The sequence below is a fragment of the Sitophilus oryzae genome, unplaced genomic scaffold (genome assembly GCF_002938485.1).
Source record: "Sitophilus oryzae breed Bouriz unplaced genomic scaffold, Soryzae_2.0 scaffold_684_pilon_pilon, whole genome shotgun sequence".
Classification (NCBI taxonomy): Eukaryota; Metazoa; Arthropoda; class Insecta; order Coleoptera; family Curculionidae; genus Sitophilus; species Sitophilus oryzae.
Window position 1 is genome coordinate 2,515,688 of NW_022147289.1, and position 17,312 is coordinate 2,532,999.

The following is a 17,312-nucleotide window of genomic DNA, read 5'->3' on the forward strand; positions in this document are numbered from 1 at the left end:
GTAAGTGTACCTCTTGATCTTTTGCCGTTTTTTTCTCTAAGACCTGTGTTATGGTAAACAGATGATCCACAGTAGACCTTCCCGCTCTAAAACCCGCCTGTTCTTCTATTTCTATCTCTTTATATTCATTTTCTATTTTATTCTTTAGTATCTTTGAAACTACTAATTTATTTCACTAATTTCGAGATTCTCAATGAAGCTTAATAGAAAAATAATTTGCCAATTGCTCAAAGAACTCTTGCCATAAGTAAGAAAAATTGGCAAAGTTTAATTCCTTAACACTATTAACTAAATTGAGACAAACTCAAGTCATATTCTCGCTATTATCACGCCGTTTTCATGCCGGCAGACGTTAATGACATACATTTTAATAATCCATCTAACAATATTGACCTAAAACGATAACCATCTATCTCTCTTACGTCCTCCGAACACTTCTTTAAATTGTTTTGGGATTAATTCAGCGGTGTATTTTGATAATTTTAATATACTGTCATTTTAAATAAGTGCGTTGAACTCGCAGTTATTTTTACGAGTCTTTATTTAACTCGCAGTGTTCGCACGTAAGTTATCAGTTTCAAAATTTGCAAATGACGTTTCTAGTAGGGGAGCACAAGCTCTCACTGATAAATTTCTTCGAGTGTCTTAGACCGTTGTTGGAGGATCCCCATTCCAGGTTACGATGCTTTTAATGCTAAAATTGAAGGGCTTATTGTAATAACATGATAAGCCACTCAACCAGAAATCAGTTTTATTAACTATACCCCAGTCAAAATAAACAAAAAAAGGGTTAAATAACATACATACATACATACTGCCATTACTCGCTGACGAGTATTCGACACGCATCAAAAGATGGTCACGCAAGAGCGTGACAAAAACCATGGTCAAAACCACGTCAAAAAACCATGGAAACGATGCTGCTTCCATGCAACGGAACGGTTAACATTATAGACGATATATTACTATATGGTACATCGGAAGAGGAACACGATAAGCGGGTATCTTTGACTTTAAAAATTTTAAAAGAAAATAATGTTCTTCTAAACAAAGAAAAATGCGTATTTAAAATTTCCGAAGTAAAATTTTTGGGGCATATTTTATCCTCTCAAGGAATATGACCATTAGACAGTTAAGTAGGGGTGGTTAAATCATTTAGAGCTCCCAAAACTTTAGACGAGTTGCATAGTTTCTTGGGGTTAGTTAATTTTATTGGAAAATGGCTACCAAATTTAGCTACTTTAAAAGAACCGCTTAGAATTATTTTAAAACAAAAACTGTCAAAGAACGCTGACATTTCAATATTCTGGACTGATAAACAAACCCAAGCTTTTAATGAACTTAAAGTCTGCTTATCTCAAATTAAAACGCTAGGCTATTATGATCCAATGGATCGTACCCAGGTCATTGCAGATGCAAGTCCAGTAGGTCTAGGGTCCGTACTTATTCAGTTTGACAATAGCGGTCCTAGAATTATTGCTTATGGAAACAAAAGTCTAACAGATGTAGAGAAGCGCTACTGTCAAACCGAAAAGGAGGCCTTGGCCTTAGTTTGGGCCGTAGAACATTTTAAGATGTATCTGTATGGTAAGGACCAATTCGAACTAATAACAGACCATAAACCACTCGAAACTATTTTTGGTCCTAGATCTCGTCCCTGTGCACGTATAGAACGTTGGGTCTTAAGACTTCAGTCGTTTAATTTTAAAATAATTTATCGTCCAGGGAAAAATAACATTGCAGATCCGTTATCCCGATTTTGTGAAGGGCAAGTTCAAGCATCGGTTGAGAGTCACGATTTTGTCCACCAAATTGTCGCACACTCTTGTCCTATCGCTGTGACAGTAAAAGAGATTAGAGAAAATACCGAATCTGACCAAGAAATTTTAGGACTAAAAGCAGGCATTGAACAAGATCGGTGGAGTGATGGTATCAGACACTGTCAAGTATTTAAAGAAGAATTCTGCTTTAGTGACGGGATTCTCTTAAGAGGTACGAGAATTGTAATTCCTGAAAAACTTAGACAACTAGTTCTAGAATCGGCGCATGAAGGCCATCCAGGAATTGTTGCAATGAAAAGTAGACTACGTACCAAAGTTTGGTGGCCCAGAATCGACGAACAAGCAGAAAAGATCGTTAAAGCATGTAAAGGGTGCACGTTGGTATCATCTTCCAATCCTCCCTATCCCATGAAAAGAAGACAAATCCCAACAGCTCCCTGGATAGACGTGGCCATGGATTTTATGGGTCCTCTGCCAAAAGAGATTTCATGAGCTTTTCTGTGACTGAAAAGCCCGATACGTGATGTTATTTTCCTACCGCACTGCGGACATTCAAAAATCTCATTGCTTTGTTGCCTCTTTACTTTTTGGTTGTCGCTGTTAACTGAGTTTACAATTCTTCTCCATTGAGTTCTATTGTGAACTGCTTCTTCCCAATGATTCTGCATGTTAATCCCCTTTAAGTTTTCGTGGAAAATGTCCTTGTACCTTTTGAATTGTCCACCCGGCCTCCTCTTACCGTCTACAAGCTCACCGTAAAGCAGTGATTTTGGTATGCGGTTTTCTTGCATTCTGCATACGTGACCAGCCCATCTTAAGCGGGATTTTGTGACCATGACTTCAATACTCTCGCAGTTAGCTTTTTCAAGGACCGATACGTTTGAGACATGATGGAACCATTTTATTCTTAAGAGTTGTCTAAGGTGTCTCTGTTGCAACTTGTTTAATGCGTTCATGTGTCGGCGGTAAGGCACCCAGGTTTCGCTCCCATATAACATGGTGGGGATTATAATTGCTCGGTATACTGCAAGTTTTGTTTTTGTACTCAAGTCATGATTGTAGAAAACCGCTGTCTTTTAATTTCCAGAATGCTCTTGAGGCGCTACTAATCCTGTGCTGAATTTCAGAGTCAATATTGGCCTTTTCCGAAATCAAACTACCAAGGTAATTGAATTCCGCCACATATTCGAATAGTTCTTCTCCGATTTTTATAGCATTGTTGTGATCTTCCGAGGGAGTGCACATGATTTTAGTTTTGTCGATGTTTAGCTTAAGGCCCAAAGCCTCGTATGCCCAAGTATATGTGTTCAACGTTTCTTGTAATTGTTGTACCGTGTTTGCAACTAGAGTTGTTAAACAGCCTCTACACTAAGCGACAAACTCTTCGAAACATGTCAAGGTCACATTTCGTCGCCCAACATTGACGCATTGCGATTTATTTCCAGTTGTCTTGATCCACTTCGGTTTGCCTCGACCTACTTTCGATTCTTAAAAGCGCCTTTAAACTACTCGTGGATTTTTTTGGCGTTTTTTTTTTGTTGCCTCGTTCACTTTTGTTTTGTTTTGAGCTATTTCCAAAACGTGACGGTATCTGTATCCGAGGCAAAGGATTTTTTTTTCATAAATCTATTTTTAATAAATAATAATAATGAAATAAGTAAACTTAGACGTTTCTTATATAGCTGTTGTTACGATGATATTTCGTTAATTACATCTCGTTTTATGTTATATTGATATATATTTCACAGAATTAATATTTGAACACGCTTTTATTACATTTACTGTGGATACAACTGACTACCGCAAGGTGTTTCTATGTTGCTAGGATCACTATACAGATTATAAACTTTGTTTTTTCTTTATTGTTTTTCGTGGTTCCAATTTTCGGAATCGGGTACTAGTTAGGTTACTAGTTTGCGCACATAGCACGCCCACTTATGGCCTTTAAAATTGTGCACAGCGCCTGACCGGCACAGTTATTAGAGACAGGGCCAGTCAACTGAGATATACGACCTTGAACGATCTTTTTTTGGGGTAGTAATTTCCTGGGGCGCTAGATGGCGTATTTTTATTTTAATTTTTCTAGTTGCCTAACAATTGCGTACAAAATTGTTTTTATAGTTGCCTAAATAAGCCTATTAATTATGTTCTGTCATTGTGCTGTTGTCAAATCAGTTTTCCGTTTCCGGCTTCCTCCTTCCTCTTCGGTTGTGTTTTGCAATTGAACGGAGATGTGCGTTTCGCTGTTTTCTGGTTGTTTGGCTGTGTTTTTTGCAATCTTCATTTTACAATCGTGATTTTGTATTTTTGAATTTTTTTGAACTTTGTTTTGTGTTTGATTTTTAAGGTCTTTATTAAAGGTAAGGTTTAAGTTAAAGGTCTTTGATTTATCTAACAATTTTATTTAATAATCCGAGAAAGTGAGGTGAGTTAACCTAACCAAGTCCAAATGTTCGTGAATTTTATTTTTTAACAATGTAATATTTACAACGCCATATATTTTTACAAAAAAAAAATTGATCAACTTCATATTTTTGTACATAAACTCCACAATGTGATATTACACAATTGTTCAAGTCCATATGTAAAAAATACACGTAAATAAAACATTGTTTCTAATGGACGTCACTTTCTCTTGTATTCCAACGATATTTGTTGTGTTCTTAAATCTGGTACTATAATAAATATTATACTTTTTAAACTGTTGTTTTATTTGTTTGTAAAATGTTTCATGGTATAATTTTCTGTAAATTAAATTAAATTATTTATTGTAGGTTTTTATGCACATAAAATGATATAAGCAAACCATTTAACACTTTACAATAGTTTAACCTGGTTTAACCTTTATATATAAATCCTTGTTTTTTACCATTTGACTTGTTTGCCAATTTGGGACCAATCAGATGACTACACATTATTTTGTAGAAATCTGATTGGCTCTAACTGGCGAACAAGTCAATACGTCTTGCTTAAAAATAAATTACATCTATTTAAATTTGCCGCCACATTTGTTACTTTCCTGGGTGGCTAGATGGCGCCACTTGAACATACAGATTACAGATTTCTTTACAAATTTGAAACCGCTTTGAAACTAAAAAATGCATGGGAGTTAGCGTTCTTCTTTAGTGTGTTCTGTGATTAGAGAGATATCCGAAAATCGAATAGCGTCATGCAGTATTTACGCGTACCTTATCATGGTTACGATATGCGCGAGTCAATTTTTAACGCAACACCCGCTAATAACGTTACCGCCTGACGTAATTTGCGGATCAATTACACCAAGCGCTATTTCTAAATAACGTTTAAAAATTGCTTAAATGGACATGTGCGGGTATTTGGCAACCGGGGCCGGCCGGCGCGATCTTTTATTTTAGGTTATGTTGAATTGTTTTGTATTATTACTTTAGTTTTATTAGGTACTTTGATATTTAAGTAGCTGGAATTAGTTTTAATTAGATAAATATGGCCCAAAATATGGATTCCACCTCTTCCAATATTAAAGAACCTATAAAGAGGCTTAGGTTTACAGCAGATGACGACTTATTAGCCCTTCTAAGAAAATTTGTTGCTTGTTGCCCTAAACCCACTGGCAGACGTTGAACAATAAAGCACTGGAAATCAGCACTTTAGTCCTTTAGTTTTAAAATACCTAGTAGGTAAACAAAACAATTTCAAAGTTTTAAATTCAAAGTTAGGTTAAGTTTAAATAGCGGACGCGACGCGAACAGAATTCTTTGCGATCCGATAACTATAAATGAAGAGAGTTAATACCACCTCACGTAAAGGAAATAACACCTGGCCTTATTAACGTCCATGCGATATCTCTCTATTACGCTGTTTATTGTTATTTTACGCGAGTTTATTTTTGCGCACAGGAAATTTTACTCGTTTGCACATAGTTATAAAAAACAATTTTCGTACCACGAATTAGGGATAAGACTTTTATATGTATACATATAGTATACCTAATCTGTGCTAGGATATTCTATTAATTTTAATTGTATGTTTTAGACATTGTGAATGATCGTAAGCTTTTAAGCATAAAGTGTAACTGAAACCACTAATTTATTCCGCTAATTTCGAGGTTCTAAGTATAATTGGAACCACTAATTTTGAAGGTCTGAATGAAGCTTTTAAATTAAAATAAGTATCGTCCGGCGGTCATATCCTAACTAGTAACTTCGTCCAACACACAATACCAAGAACAGTTCTTGGCTGTGTTGGAAAGAACCCTTTGGTTTAGCATCAGTTACCAATTGTTATGATTTACACTCGGCATTTCTTAGATTATTAATTGATATGTTTTTATAATTTCAGCGTTATTTGGTTGGTTGGTGAACGTAATACCTAGGGCGTACACGTATTATATCAGCACAGCTCTATTCGCGATTTTCGGTCTGAAAATGCTGAAAGAAGGATGTTCAATGTCACCTAATGAGGGTCAGGAAGAAATGGAAGAAGTCCAAATGGAACTTAGGAATAGGGAGGAACAGGTAATCAGATTAGTTCTATTTAATGTACAATATACAGTAGGGTGTCCGTTATAATTACAAAGTTGATCATTTCTCTGACGACGTCCTCTAAATTTTTAGTTTATTGTTTAAAAAAAGTAACAAACCATTTTAAACCCTTAATTTTTTACAATAAACCTTGCCCCAAAGATGGTTCATTCCCCATTTAAATTAGATGGGAATTTGCTACTTTTTGCAAATATTTTTTTTCTCTCGATCTTGAACATATTCTTGTACAGAATTGAACGTTTTACAAAAAAGGTCTCTTACAATTTCTCGATAAACCTACTCCTTCAAAAGTTATTCACGGTTAAATTTAACCACTCCGTAACTTCCTAAATTCTTCAATTTTTTTGACAAAATTATGATTATTTTTGAAAAATTTAATCTATTACTGTAAAAATATACAATTCTGATGGTGTTAAGGTTGGGAATTAAGAAATCTTCAAGTCTAATGAAGTTTAAACCATTTAAGTATAGCTGATTTATTTTAATAAACATTCTTTAGTTGGATTTTGATATTTCTTCTTATACTGGCTTACAATCTGAATCACATATTGTTTTTCATCTTCACTTCTAGATAAAATATTAATGTATTCTTCTGATAATTTAACAGCTCTTTCTGGAGTATCATTAATTGCTCTCAAATTTTTCACAATTTTAATTAAGCCTCTCATATATCCAGAGTTCTTTAACCAGTAGCCTAAGTATATATGTATACTATTAAGGTAGTTTTAGTTATATAATACACTTTTTAAGCTCTTAAGCAGGCAATATTTATAAAATAGGAAATTCAAATAATTAGTTTTCTGACAGTTGGAAATAAATTGTCTGATTATTTGACACTTAATGTCAAAGGAAGCTAGATAAAATCAGGAAAAATATACTAAATCTTAAATAACTTAAAAACGATATATTTTAGGTATAGGAACATGTACAGTTAAAAAAGTAGGTTTTCATTTGAAAAAAATTATTTATGATAATGTTTTAATCGCTCAATTCCATCAGCTACCGCCATTATTATATGGCATTTGAACAATTTAAATTTTTACATAGATAGCCGCATGTCTTCTCTTTATGTTACAGTGGCTGTGGTAATCACTAAATTTGACTTTTAGGCTGTACAAATTTTTTTGACAGGTAGTTTTTTCGTCCAAAAATTTTTAATATTTTTTTTTCTCAAAAACGGTTAATGTCAGGTATAGAGTGTTTAATATCAATATTCATAGAATTTTACAAAGAAGTTAAGTATGTAATAAAAAATGGGGGCACCCATTTAAAATAAGAAAGTTGCTGCCAACTTCCGGTATTTCTGGAAATGCCGCCATATTGAACATATTTTTAATCGATAGATCTCGTTGTGAAACAGTGATGTGCGAAAAATCACCGACCTAGATGTGGTAGTTCTCTAGAAAATTCTAATGCACGCTCAACCAGGGACACCCTGTATATACATAGGTGACGATTGACGACATTCGTTATTTAAATTTACATATAAAATGCCATTTTCTTTTTCGTTAATAGTATAGGTAGAAATAGACAGAATTGGGGTATTATCTTACTTGTGAAGATTAATAAGTTAATTGCAAAGTAAATACGCGAAAGCGTGTTTGTGATGATGTACTATGATAAAAATAAACAGATTACTTATATTATCTTAATGAAAAAATTAGGAAATGTGTGAAATTGAATCAGAGATTACACTATAGTATCAATACTGTGTATTTTAATATTATTTCTAAACAATGATAACTTTTAGAAATATAATTTGTTATTATTGCTATATAGTTAACTAAATGAGTACCTGTTTGAAATCATCAATAAAACTACATGTATGACCTTGGTATGTTTTTTGTTACCTAATCTATATTTACGTTTTGATTGAGAATTTTATAAATTTTCGAACAATTCTGGATTGTATACCAAACTTATATAAATATGAAAATAGTGTGGTTAACCTGTGAGGTAAAAAATGCTGGTGTTCTTCATCGTGGACAAAATAAAGTATGCCCGAATTTACTTCAACTGGAATTAATCGTTTTTTCAAACCCGCTACTTCAAGCATATCAAAACGTTTAATAAATTCATAGTCACTAGATTCTTTAATATCTTTTTCTCTTGCACGTTTAACTTTTGCTATGACTTCATTATATTGCAAAAATGAAAAACAAGCACTATTACATTCTTGCCCAGTTTACCTTAATTTTTCACAGAAAATTTCTTCCATAGGGAAAATACCGCACAGCACTTTTTACAACGATAACTAAACAATTATACATAACCACAAAAAACAAAGCCGAATTTACGCCAGATGTCTGTCAACGTTGCCAACGTTTAGCCCGATTTAATGTTATCCTAACATGTGGCAACCGCGCTAATTGAATCTTTCAAACTCACTGCTCTCCTCCAGGGAATGTTAGCATTCACTAGTAAAAGTTGGTTTCAAAAATAGCTGTTGAACTTTTACTGGCGTAGGCTTAGCAAATCAGCGAATGTGAGCTTTTACTAGTAATCGTTAACAATCACTGATTTCAAATTTTTACTGTAACATATACATTTTTGCCGGAGAATCAGCAATTCATACACTGCACTTTTGCTTCAGATAGAAAGGGGCTCGAACTCCGGCGATGCCGAAGCGGGGGCTACGAACCGCAGGCCTAAACCCACCAGTCCGCTGACCGTCATCCTCAGGATATTCCTGCAAGCGTTTACCTTAACTTTCTTGGCGGAGTGGGGCGACAGATCTCAGCTAACTACGATTATTCTAGGTGCCAGAGAGGTAAGTTTTTGTAGAATATAAGTCAAAAATGTCTTATTATTACTTTAATTTTTTTAATCTACAGAGTTGTTCACCACATACGACACGGAGTATTGTAGCTAAACGATGAGATTTTTACAAATTGTAAGTTTGGGGTTCGTTGAAGGACTATTAGAGCTACAATTTAAAAATATTTTTACAAGATACAGAGTGTCCCAAATAAATAAAAAATATCAAAGTATTTTTTTAAATGGAACACCCTGTATATTATTACATTTTTAGTTTCTACGATTAAAATAAAGGTAAATTTGATTAAGGTTTATTATACTTAAACCTTACCGTTTTTGAAATATTCTCAATTTTGTGAAATTGCAGTAAAAATTTTAAAGCTTCATTTCTCCAAGGGTATCAATGTTTTTAATACTAAATATTTAATGAAGTTTATTTATTGATCAGTTATTCTGTTGCAATAATAAAAATAATACTACCTTATACAGAGTGTCTAAAAATTTATTTTAAATAATTATTAGCTTCAAACGGCAATAACTTCTTTAATTTAAATAGAATGCCCTGTATATTTTAGGAGAATCAGATGCACAATTAAATTGTCTATCAAATTGTATTATACCATTTTTTACCGATCCCTTCAAGTTTTCGTAGAAAATGCATTTTCTTATAATTTAGACCGCATTTATCAATATATCCATGGAATATTGACATTTTAGATTGTTTTTAAAGCAACAAATGTACAAAATGTACAGACTAGTAATTTTATCGTTTTTAGCAAAACGATAATATTACTCGCCCATTTGTATGCAAAAAGAAAACTATTTAAATCTTTATAAAAGAGTATACCATTAATTAAATATAACACCATTATTTCCGCCCATATACTAATTAATTACATACTTAATTGTGTTCGTTAATAAATTATTATAAATAAATGTGGATTTGAGTCAGAAATCAATATAATAATAAGTTATCAAATTAAAGTCTCTGTTGTTATAAATAAGCATTTATTAAAAAATGAAATTCATTTTTAAGGTGTTACTTTTTATCACACTGTCTAATGCCCATACAAAATTCAGTTTTTTAGTATTTGGAGCAATTATTATTAATCAACGCAAACAGTCAGTTAATGTAGTTTGAATACTGAAATCATATTAATTGGTCCTCTTTAACAAATATTTAAACAGTTTTTTTTTATTTTTTAATAAAATAAACAAATTATATCGACAATATTAGTATCTGTACTCTTTAAAAATGTGGTACATCTTTAAAAATAATCTAAAATGTCAATAGTCCATGGGTATATTGATAAATAAGTTCTAAATTACAAGAAAATGTATTTTCCACAGAAACTTAAAGAGATAGGTAAAAAATGGTATAATATAATTTGATAGACAATTAAATTGTGCATCTGATTCTCGTAAAATATACAGGGTGTTCCATTTAAATAAAACAAGTTATTGCCGTTTGAAGCTAATAATTATTTAAAATAAATTTTTAGACACTCTGTATAAGGTAGTATTATTTTTATAATTGCAACACAATAACTGATCAGTAAATAAACTTCAGTAAATATTTAGTTTTAAAAACTTTGATACCCTTGGAGAAATGAAGCCTTAAAATTTTTACAGCAATTTCACAAAATTGAAAATATTTCAAAAACGGTAAGTTTTAAGTATAATAAATCTTAATCAAATTTACCTTTATTTTAATCGTAGAAACTAAAAATGTAATAATATACAGGGTGTTCCATTTAAAAAAATACAACTTTGATATTTTTTACTTATTTGGGACACTCTGTATCTTGTAAAATTATTTTTAAATTGTACCTCTAATAGTCCTTCATCGAACCCAAAACTTACAATTTGTAAAAATCTCATCGTTTAACTACAATACTCTGTGTCGTATGTGGTGAACAACCCTGTATATGGATAAGTAACTTGGTTTCCTTATTGTTGCAAATATATCAGATACATTCTATTATCTAACTGTCTCTATCTTTGACACTTACTTGATCGATCTTCCATTTGTCTTCCATTTGGTATACCCTTTGAATAAAAAGATTAAGGAAGGAGCATATCAAAAAGCTTCGAGCGCGATGGGAACCTAAAATGGCCGACTTAAATTATAATGTTTCATTGTTCTAAGAATGTGTGGTAGACTCAATAATTTGTTGTTTTATTTTACGTTATCAATCGATGATAATAGTAGTTATTAAAATTGTTATAAAAATAAATATTTATAATAAAAATTGATTAGATATAATAATTATTTAATAATACATACAACATGCAAAAAAATGCAAGAAAAAACATAGCAAGAAAAAAAAATATAATTGGTTAATTTTATCTGAATTTCATTCCTTTACGGCCTCCCTTGGGTATTCCCAGCATATTTTGTTCCATTGAGCGTTATGCGACCTGAGCAGGTTCTTGCAGTTGTTATTGAATTTCTTCCATAAGTACTCCATGCTAACTTAATTCTTCTGTTGATTTCTGGTAGTAGAGATTGGAAGGAGGTTAGTCTTGGGTCGAGATTTCCGTATGTAAGAAGAGTACAATGCGTTTATAATGTACCGGGTGTCCCACTAAGAATAGCTCTCGGCTGTATCTCGGAAAGTATTAGCCGTATGGCCTACGGAAAAAATCTTTATAACTAAAGGGGCTATGAGAAATTGCTGGATATTATTTTCAAGTTTGTAAAACGGCCGCTAGAGGGCGCAACTGCTATGGACAATAAGAAAATAGATTTTTTACAGAAGTTTGCCTAGATAATGGGTGCTATAAATAATAGCTTCATAATACTCAGTAAATTTTGGATTTTTTTTGCCTGAACCATTTTCCCCTATCTGCTAAAATAGAGTGGTGGGGGAATGTTAGATCTCTCTTTATTTAAATCTTAATAACTCCGGACTGGATGATCAGAATTCAACAAACGAGGTCTCGTTTAAAAGAGCGTTTCTTACTCTATATCATGGGGCGGGCACTCCTGCGATTTGACAGGTCTTTATTTTTAGTACATTCACGCGCCACGGATTGTGCTGTTGTCGCTTCCAGACGTCAGCTGGTCAGCCCCACTCCCCAAACTGTCGATCGGACACAATTTTCGCGTCGCACGTGGTCGTGGTCAGTTGTCAGTTTGTGTTTTGCTTTTCGTGTTGTTCGTTTCGTTACTGTAGTGGTGTGATTCGGTGTTTTTTTAGCATAAATTCCCAATATGTTTTTTCAAAATGGTATTCTGTTATGGTGTTCCTGGCTGTAGAAATACTAGCAAAGATGTGAAAACACATTGCCTACCAAAATACTCTGAGGTAAGAATCTACCTTTAATTTTTATGTTATTATATCTTAATTCAGTCCATTTCAGTTAAAAGTTTGTCTTAGAATCTCATTTTAAAAATATTAAATTCTACTAAAGTGTAGTTTTTCCATTATTTTGTTTTAGTAAATATTCTATATTCTGTTATTTTATACTCGGTACTTAAAAAAAAATTTATTGTTTTTATAGATGAGAAGAATGTGGTGCCAAGCAGTATATCGACTTGATTTGGTAGATATTTTGTTTATATTTTTTATTTAATTCTAAATAAAATAATATAAAAGTAATCTCTGTTTTTTATTAACATATAATTTTACATTAAATACATATCTTGAATAATTCAAAACAATAAAGTAGGTTGCAAACTATTTATATTTGATGAAATAGTAATAAAAACAATAGTTGCAACTTGCTTTATAGTTTTGAATTATTCAAGATATGTATTTGAAAATACATTGTAAAATTATTTCGATTTGAATATATCGGCAAATGAAGCTTAGTACCCGCACGCTCCACGAGCGTCGCTGCAAAACATGTTTTGGCGGGAGGGCGAGAGTCGCCAATCTAAATTAGTTCTGTTATCTGTGCTCTATATTATACCATAATAATAATAATAATGTTTTGAACGTAGACGCTAGGGGGCGCTTTCTTACAATTTATTAAACATAGCGCGTTTTTCCAAAAAAAATTAAATACGGTAGTATATGTAATTTTAGCTGATAGTAAAGAGTGGAAAAAGCTTAAAAAGTCAGCGAAAACCGCATCTTGATATCTTTTTCAAACCGAAGATATTAGCAAAATTATAATAAATACCAAAAAATAAGCCCTTAATTACCTTATTTTTACAACACGGTATCACTACCCCTCTTGATTATGCCTATTCTAAAAAAAAAATAAGATAGAAACAGTTAGTTTATTTTAAAATCGACGAAATACCAGAATACCATAATACCAGATGTATTAATATCTAATAATTAAGATATTAATAACAGTGAACAAGAAACGATGATTCAGTGAAGTCACGGTAGGCTTTGGAAAAAAGTTGCTTTTGACGTAATAGTATAAACGTCAAATTGATATTAGATCAACATTTTGATAGTCTTAGTAGCGTTTTTTATCTTTTGATTGCTTTTCAAAATGCCAACAGCTTCAACTAATTCAAATAATAAAGGCATTTTAAAAAAGCAATTAAAAGATAAAAAAACACTGCTAAGACTATCAAAATGTTGATTTAATAACAATTTGACGTTTATATTATTATGTCAAAAGCAATTCTTTTCCAAAGCCTACCATAACTTCACTGAGGCATCGTTTCTTGTTCACTCTTATTAATATCTTAATTATTAGATATTAATGCATCTGGTATTATCGTATCCTGGCATATCGTCGATTTTAAAATAAACTAACTGTTTCTATCTTATTTTTTTGTTAGAATGGGCATAATTAAGAGGGCTACTGATACCGTGTTGTAAAAATAAGGTAATTAAGGGTTTATGTTTTGGTATTTATCATAATTTTGCTAATATCTTCGGTTTGAAAGAAGATATCAAGATGCGGTTTTCGCTAACTTTTTAAGATTTGTCTACTCTTTACTATCAGCTAAAATTACATATACTATCGTATTTAGTTTTTTTGAAAAAAACGAGCTGTTTGTTAAATTGTAAGAAAGCGCCCCCTAGCGTCTACGTTCAAAACCTTATTATTCTATTTTTATGGTATAATATAGAGTAAGAAACGCTCTTTTAAACGAGCCCTCGTTTGTTGGATTCTGATCATCCAGTCCGGAGTTATTAACATTTCAATAAAGACAGATCTAACCTTCTCCCACCACTTTATTTTAGCAGATAGGGGAAAATGGTTCTAAAAAAAAATCCAAACTGGATTTACTGAAGATTATGAAGCTATTATTTATAGTACCCATTATATAGGCAAAATTATGTAAACATTCTATTTTCTTATTTTTCATAGCAGTTGCGCCCTCTAGCGGCCGTTTTACAAACTTGAAAATAATTTCCAGCGATTTCTCATAGCCCCTTTAGTAATAATATTTTTTTCCGTAGGCCCTACGGCTAATACTTTCCGAGATACAGCCGAGAGCTATTCTTAGTGGGACACCCTGTACTGAACAGAGAGAACAGTAAACACATTGCCAAACGTATGAAATAAACCGAGAAACTGTGCACATTGCTAAGAGACGTGGAAGGGGATATAGCAGATTTGTCGCAGTTAACCGGTCGACCCAATCAGTACCTCTGTCAGTACTTAAAGTTCTAGGGAAAGGTGTACATCATGCGTTCAGCTTCACGATTTAATTGCGTCTCGTGATACTTTATTCGTTTATTTATCAACGAGTCGTTGTAATTTTCCCTATAGCTTGAAAATTTTTAGTGCAAGCTAGAAATACTTGCATTTTTGGTAAAAATAAGTGGAATTGAGTTGGCGTTCGACAGTGGTCGCGCTATTAGAACTCTGAATTCAAAAAATCGATATCTCGAAATCTACTAGAAATAATTGATTGTAGTTTTTCCAAAAACTTGCTTAATATTTCTGCTATATTTTCTTCGTAGATAGCATGTGAAAATCTTTATCAATAAAAGAATTACACAATTGCTGAAAATTGCTATGCTCAAAAATTAAATGGATGGGTTGTTTACAACTTTTGAATGAAAAAAAAACAACCTTATCGAATTTTCCTTATGTAAACATATTGTAAAAGATCCGATCTTCAGAATAAAAAAGTTTCAATATCTAAAGTGGTTCTTGAGTTATGTGTTATATATTTCTGGTTTAAGATCTGTTTGTATCATAAACGAACAAAAAAGATTAAAAACAATCTTTTTGTTTTATTAAGCACATCCTATATCCAAACTCGAAATTTACTCAGAAATATCTGTTTTTTTTTTTGAAAATATGAGCAGACTTGTCTTTCGCTCTTTTAATAGTAGAAGTTTGTTATTGAAAACGACATACCTGTCTACAACTTAGTAGAATAAGACTAAGAACCTCTTAATTAATGCAATAATGATGTTTTCACTTTGTGAATTGATAAATACGACATCGAAATATCTTAACATTTTATTTTTTTTAGTTTGCTTACAATTTATGATTATATCTTTATTATTAGTACCTGTTTTTTTCTTTTATAGAACGTTTATGGTGTTATATTAGGAGGTGTTATAGGACACTCGTTATGTACTGGAGTTGCAGTATTAGGGGGCAGGATGATTGCCCAGAAAATTTCCGTCAGAACTGGTAAGTGAATTGAACTTTGATTTGTTTTGATCTTTTTCATCTACACTCAAATGCAAAATCATGTACACTCAGATGCAAAAAAAACGCAACGGAGAAATTTTTGGTCAAATTTAAAGTGTTGTATATTTGTTATTTTTAGCCCTAGTTTGATGAATTTTTTAGTAAGCTGTACGTATTTAATTATATCAACTTTAATTCGTAAACTCAGTTTTTTATAAACTTTAGTATTTGGCATTATATACAGGATTAATTGAGGGATTGCTTTTTTACCATACCTTTAAAACACCCTGTGCAATAATTTCGTCTGTAAATTTTCCTAAAATATAATTTTACGGTCAGAACTATGTCTCCTGAGCAATTTGTTTTTTGGATCATGTCAATACATGCTTTGGTTAATTTTTAAGAGCGAAATGAACTTGAAATTTCTTTTTGAAGTTATTTTTCAATATGACAAACCGGATTTGGTGATTATTGTGAACTATGTACTAATATGAACTATCTGTCATATTCGACGTTTGGCAAATTCTTGGTAGAAGGGTTAGAGGTTGCGAAGCGGTACCAGCTTCATTAAATGAACTTCGCTTGGTTCTTAAAGAAGAATGGAAAAGCATAACGCAATATGATATATAGAAATTTTAAAACATTTTCCGATACACGTCATCAACTTTGAGTGACAAGCGATGGCGACAGCGCTGCCAGATTGTGATGGATTTATGAGATGAATCTTAATTTAAAAGTAACCAACAATATATTTAGTATATATTTTTTTATAGATTTAATTTTTAAGTTAATAATGAATATTTTAGTAATTAATTTATTATCTAATAATAGTTTTTATAACTTATTTCTCGATATCTCCCAAACTACAGTTAAATAATACATATCATACTTTTTCAAATATATGTATTTAAGGAAAAATAATAACTTAAAAAATATAGTTAATAAATAAAAAAATAATATTGCAGTAAAAAATCCCGAAAATTTAGTTCTTAAAAGAACTGTTTGTGCTTAGAAGTACAATTTAAGAAAAAAAAACTATGAAAAACGGCAAAATACGAGAATTACTCCCAAAAATTCAACAACACGATACTATACAAAATAATGACTGACACTAGGATAATTGTCAAATAATACACGACAACATTGCTGAACATGGCGCAATGTGACCAACACGGCGATAATAAAAATCGGTTTAAACTAATTTTTGCAGCTTTAATCTAAATAAAATATCTGTTACAATCATTTGCTCTATAAAGTATAATGAAGAGCTGCTTGGTATCTTAAATTAGTCAACAAATTTAAACATTTTTACTAAAATTTCATTTACTCAGGTTTATAGGCTTTAGTGTCAATTTCGATGTGATTGATGACGTGCATCGGAAAATGATTTAAAATTTCTTATATGATATTAGTATATGCAGCCTCAATGACAGTATGAACGGACGTATACAGGCAGTTATAGCAACCAAGGCATCACAAAGTATTAGGGTATATTTAACAATTTTTTTCTGTTTGTATATTATATAACAATATATTTTCTGTTTCTGTTATCTTGAGTACATTATAGATGTTTTCTTTAACATCGTTAGTTCTTTTATCGTTATTATTGTTTATTAAAACCAGGACTGTATCGTAGGTAAGTTTTTTTTAATTAAGTTAATTTATGCAAAGACATTATAAATAT

The 17,312-nt window shown here is 31.9% G+C and overlaps 1 protein-coding gene across 1 annotated transcript in view; it reads left to right on the plus strand.

Annotated features, from left to right (window-relative positions):
* Positions 1–17,312, plus strand: part of LOC115888130 (transmembrane protein 165) — a 38,938-nt gene that overhangs the window by 15,158 nt on the left and 6,468 nt on the right. The window contains exons 3-5 of the mRNA XM_030907715.1: positions 6,099–6,274; positions 8,895–9,071; positions 15,523–15,628. Coding sequence (XP_030763575.1) covers positions 6,099–6,274; positions 8,895–9,071; positions 15,523–15,628 — 459 coding nt within the window. The remainder of the gene's footprint in view (positions 1–6,098; positions 6,275–8,894; positions 9,072–15,522; positions 15,629–17,312) is intronic.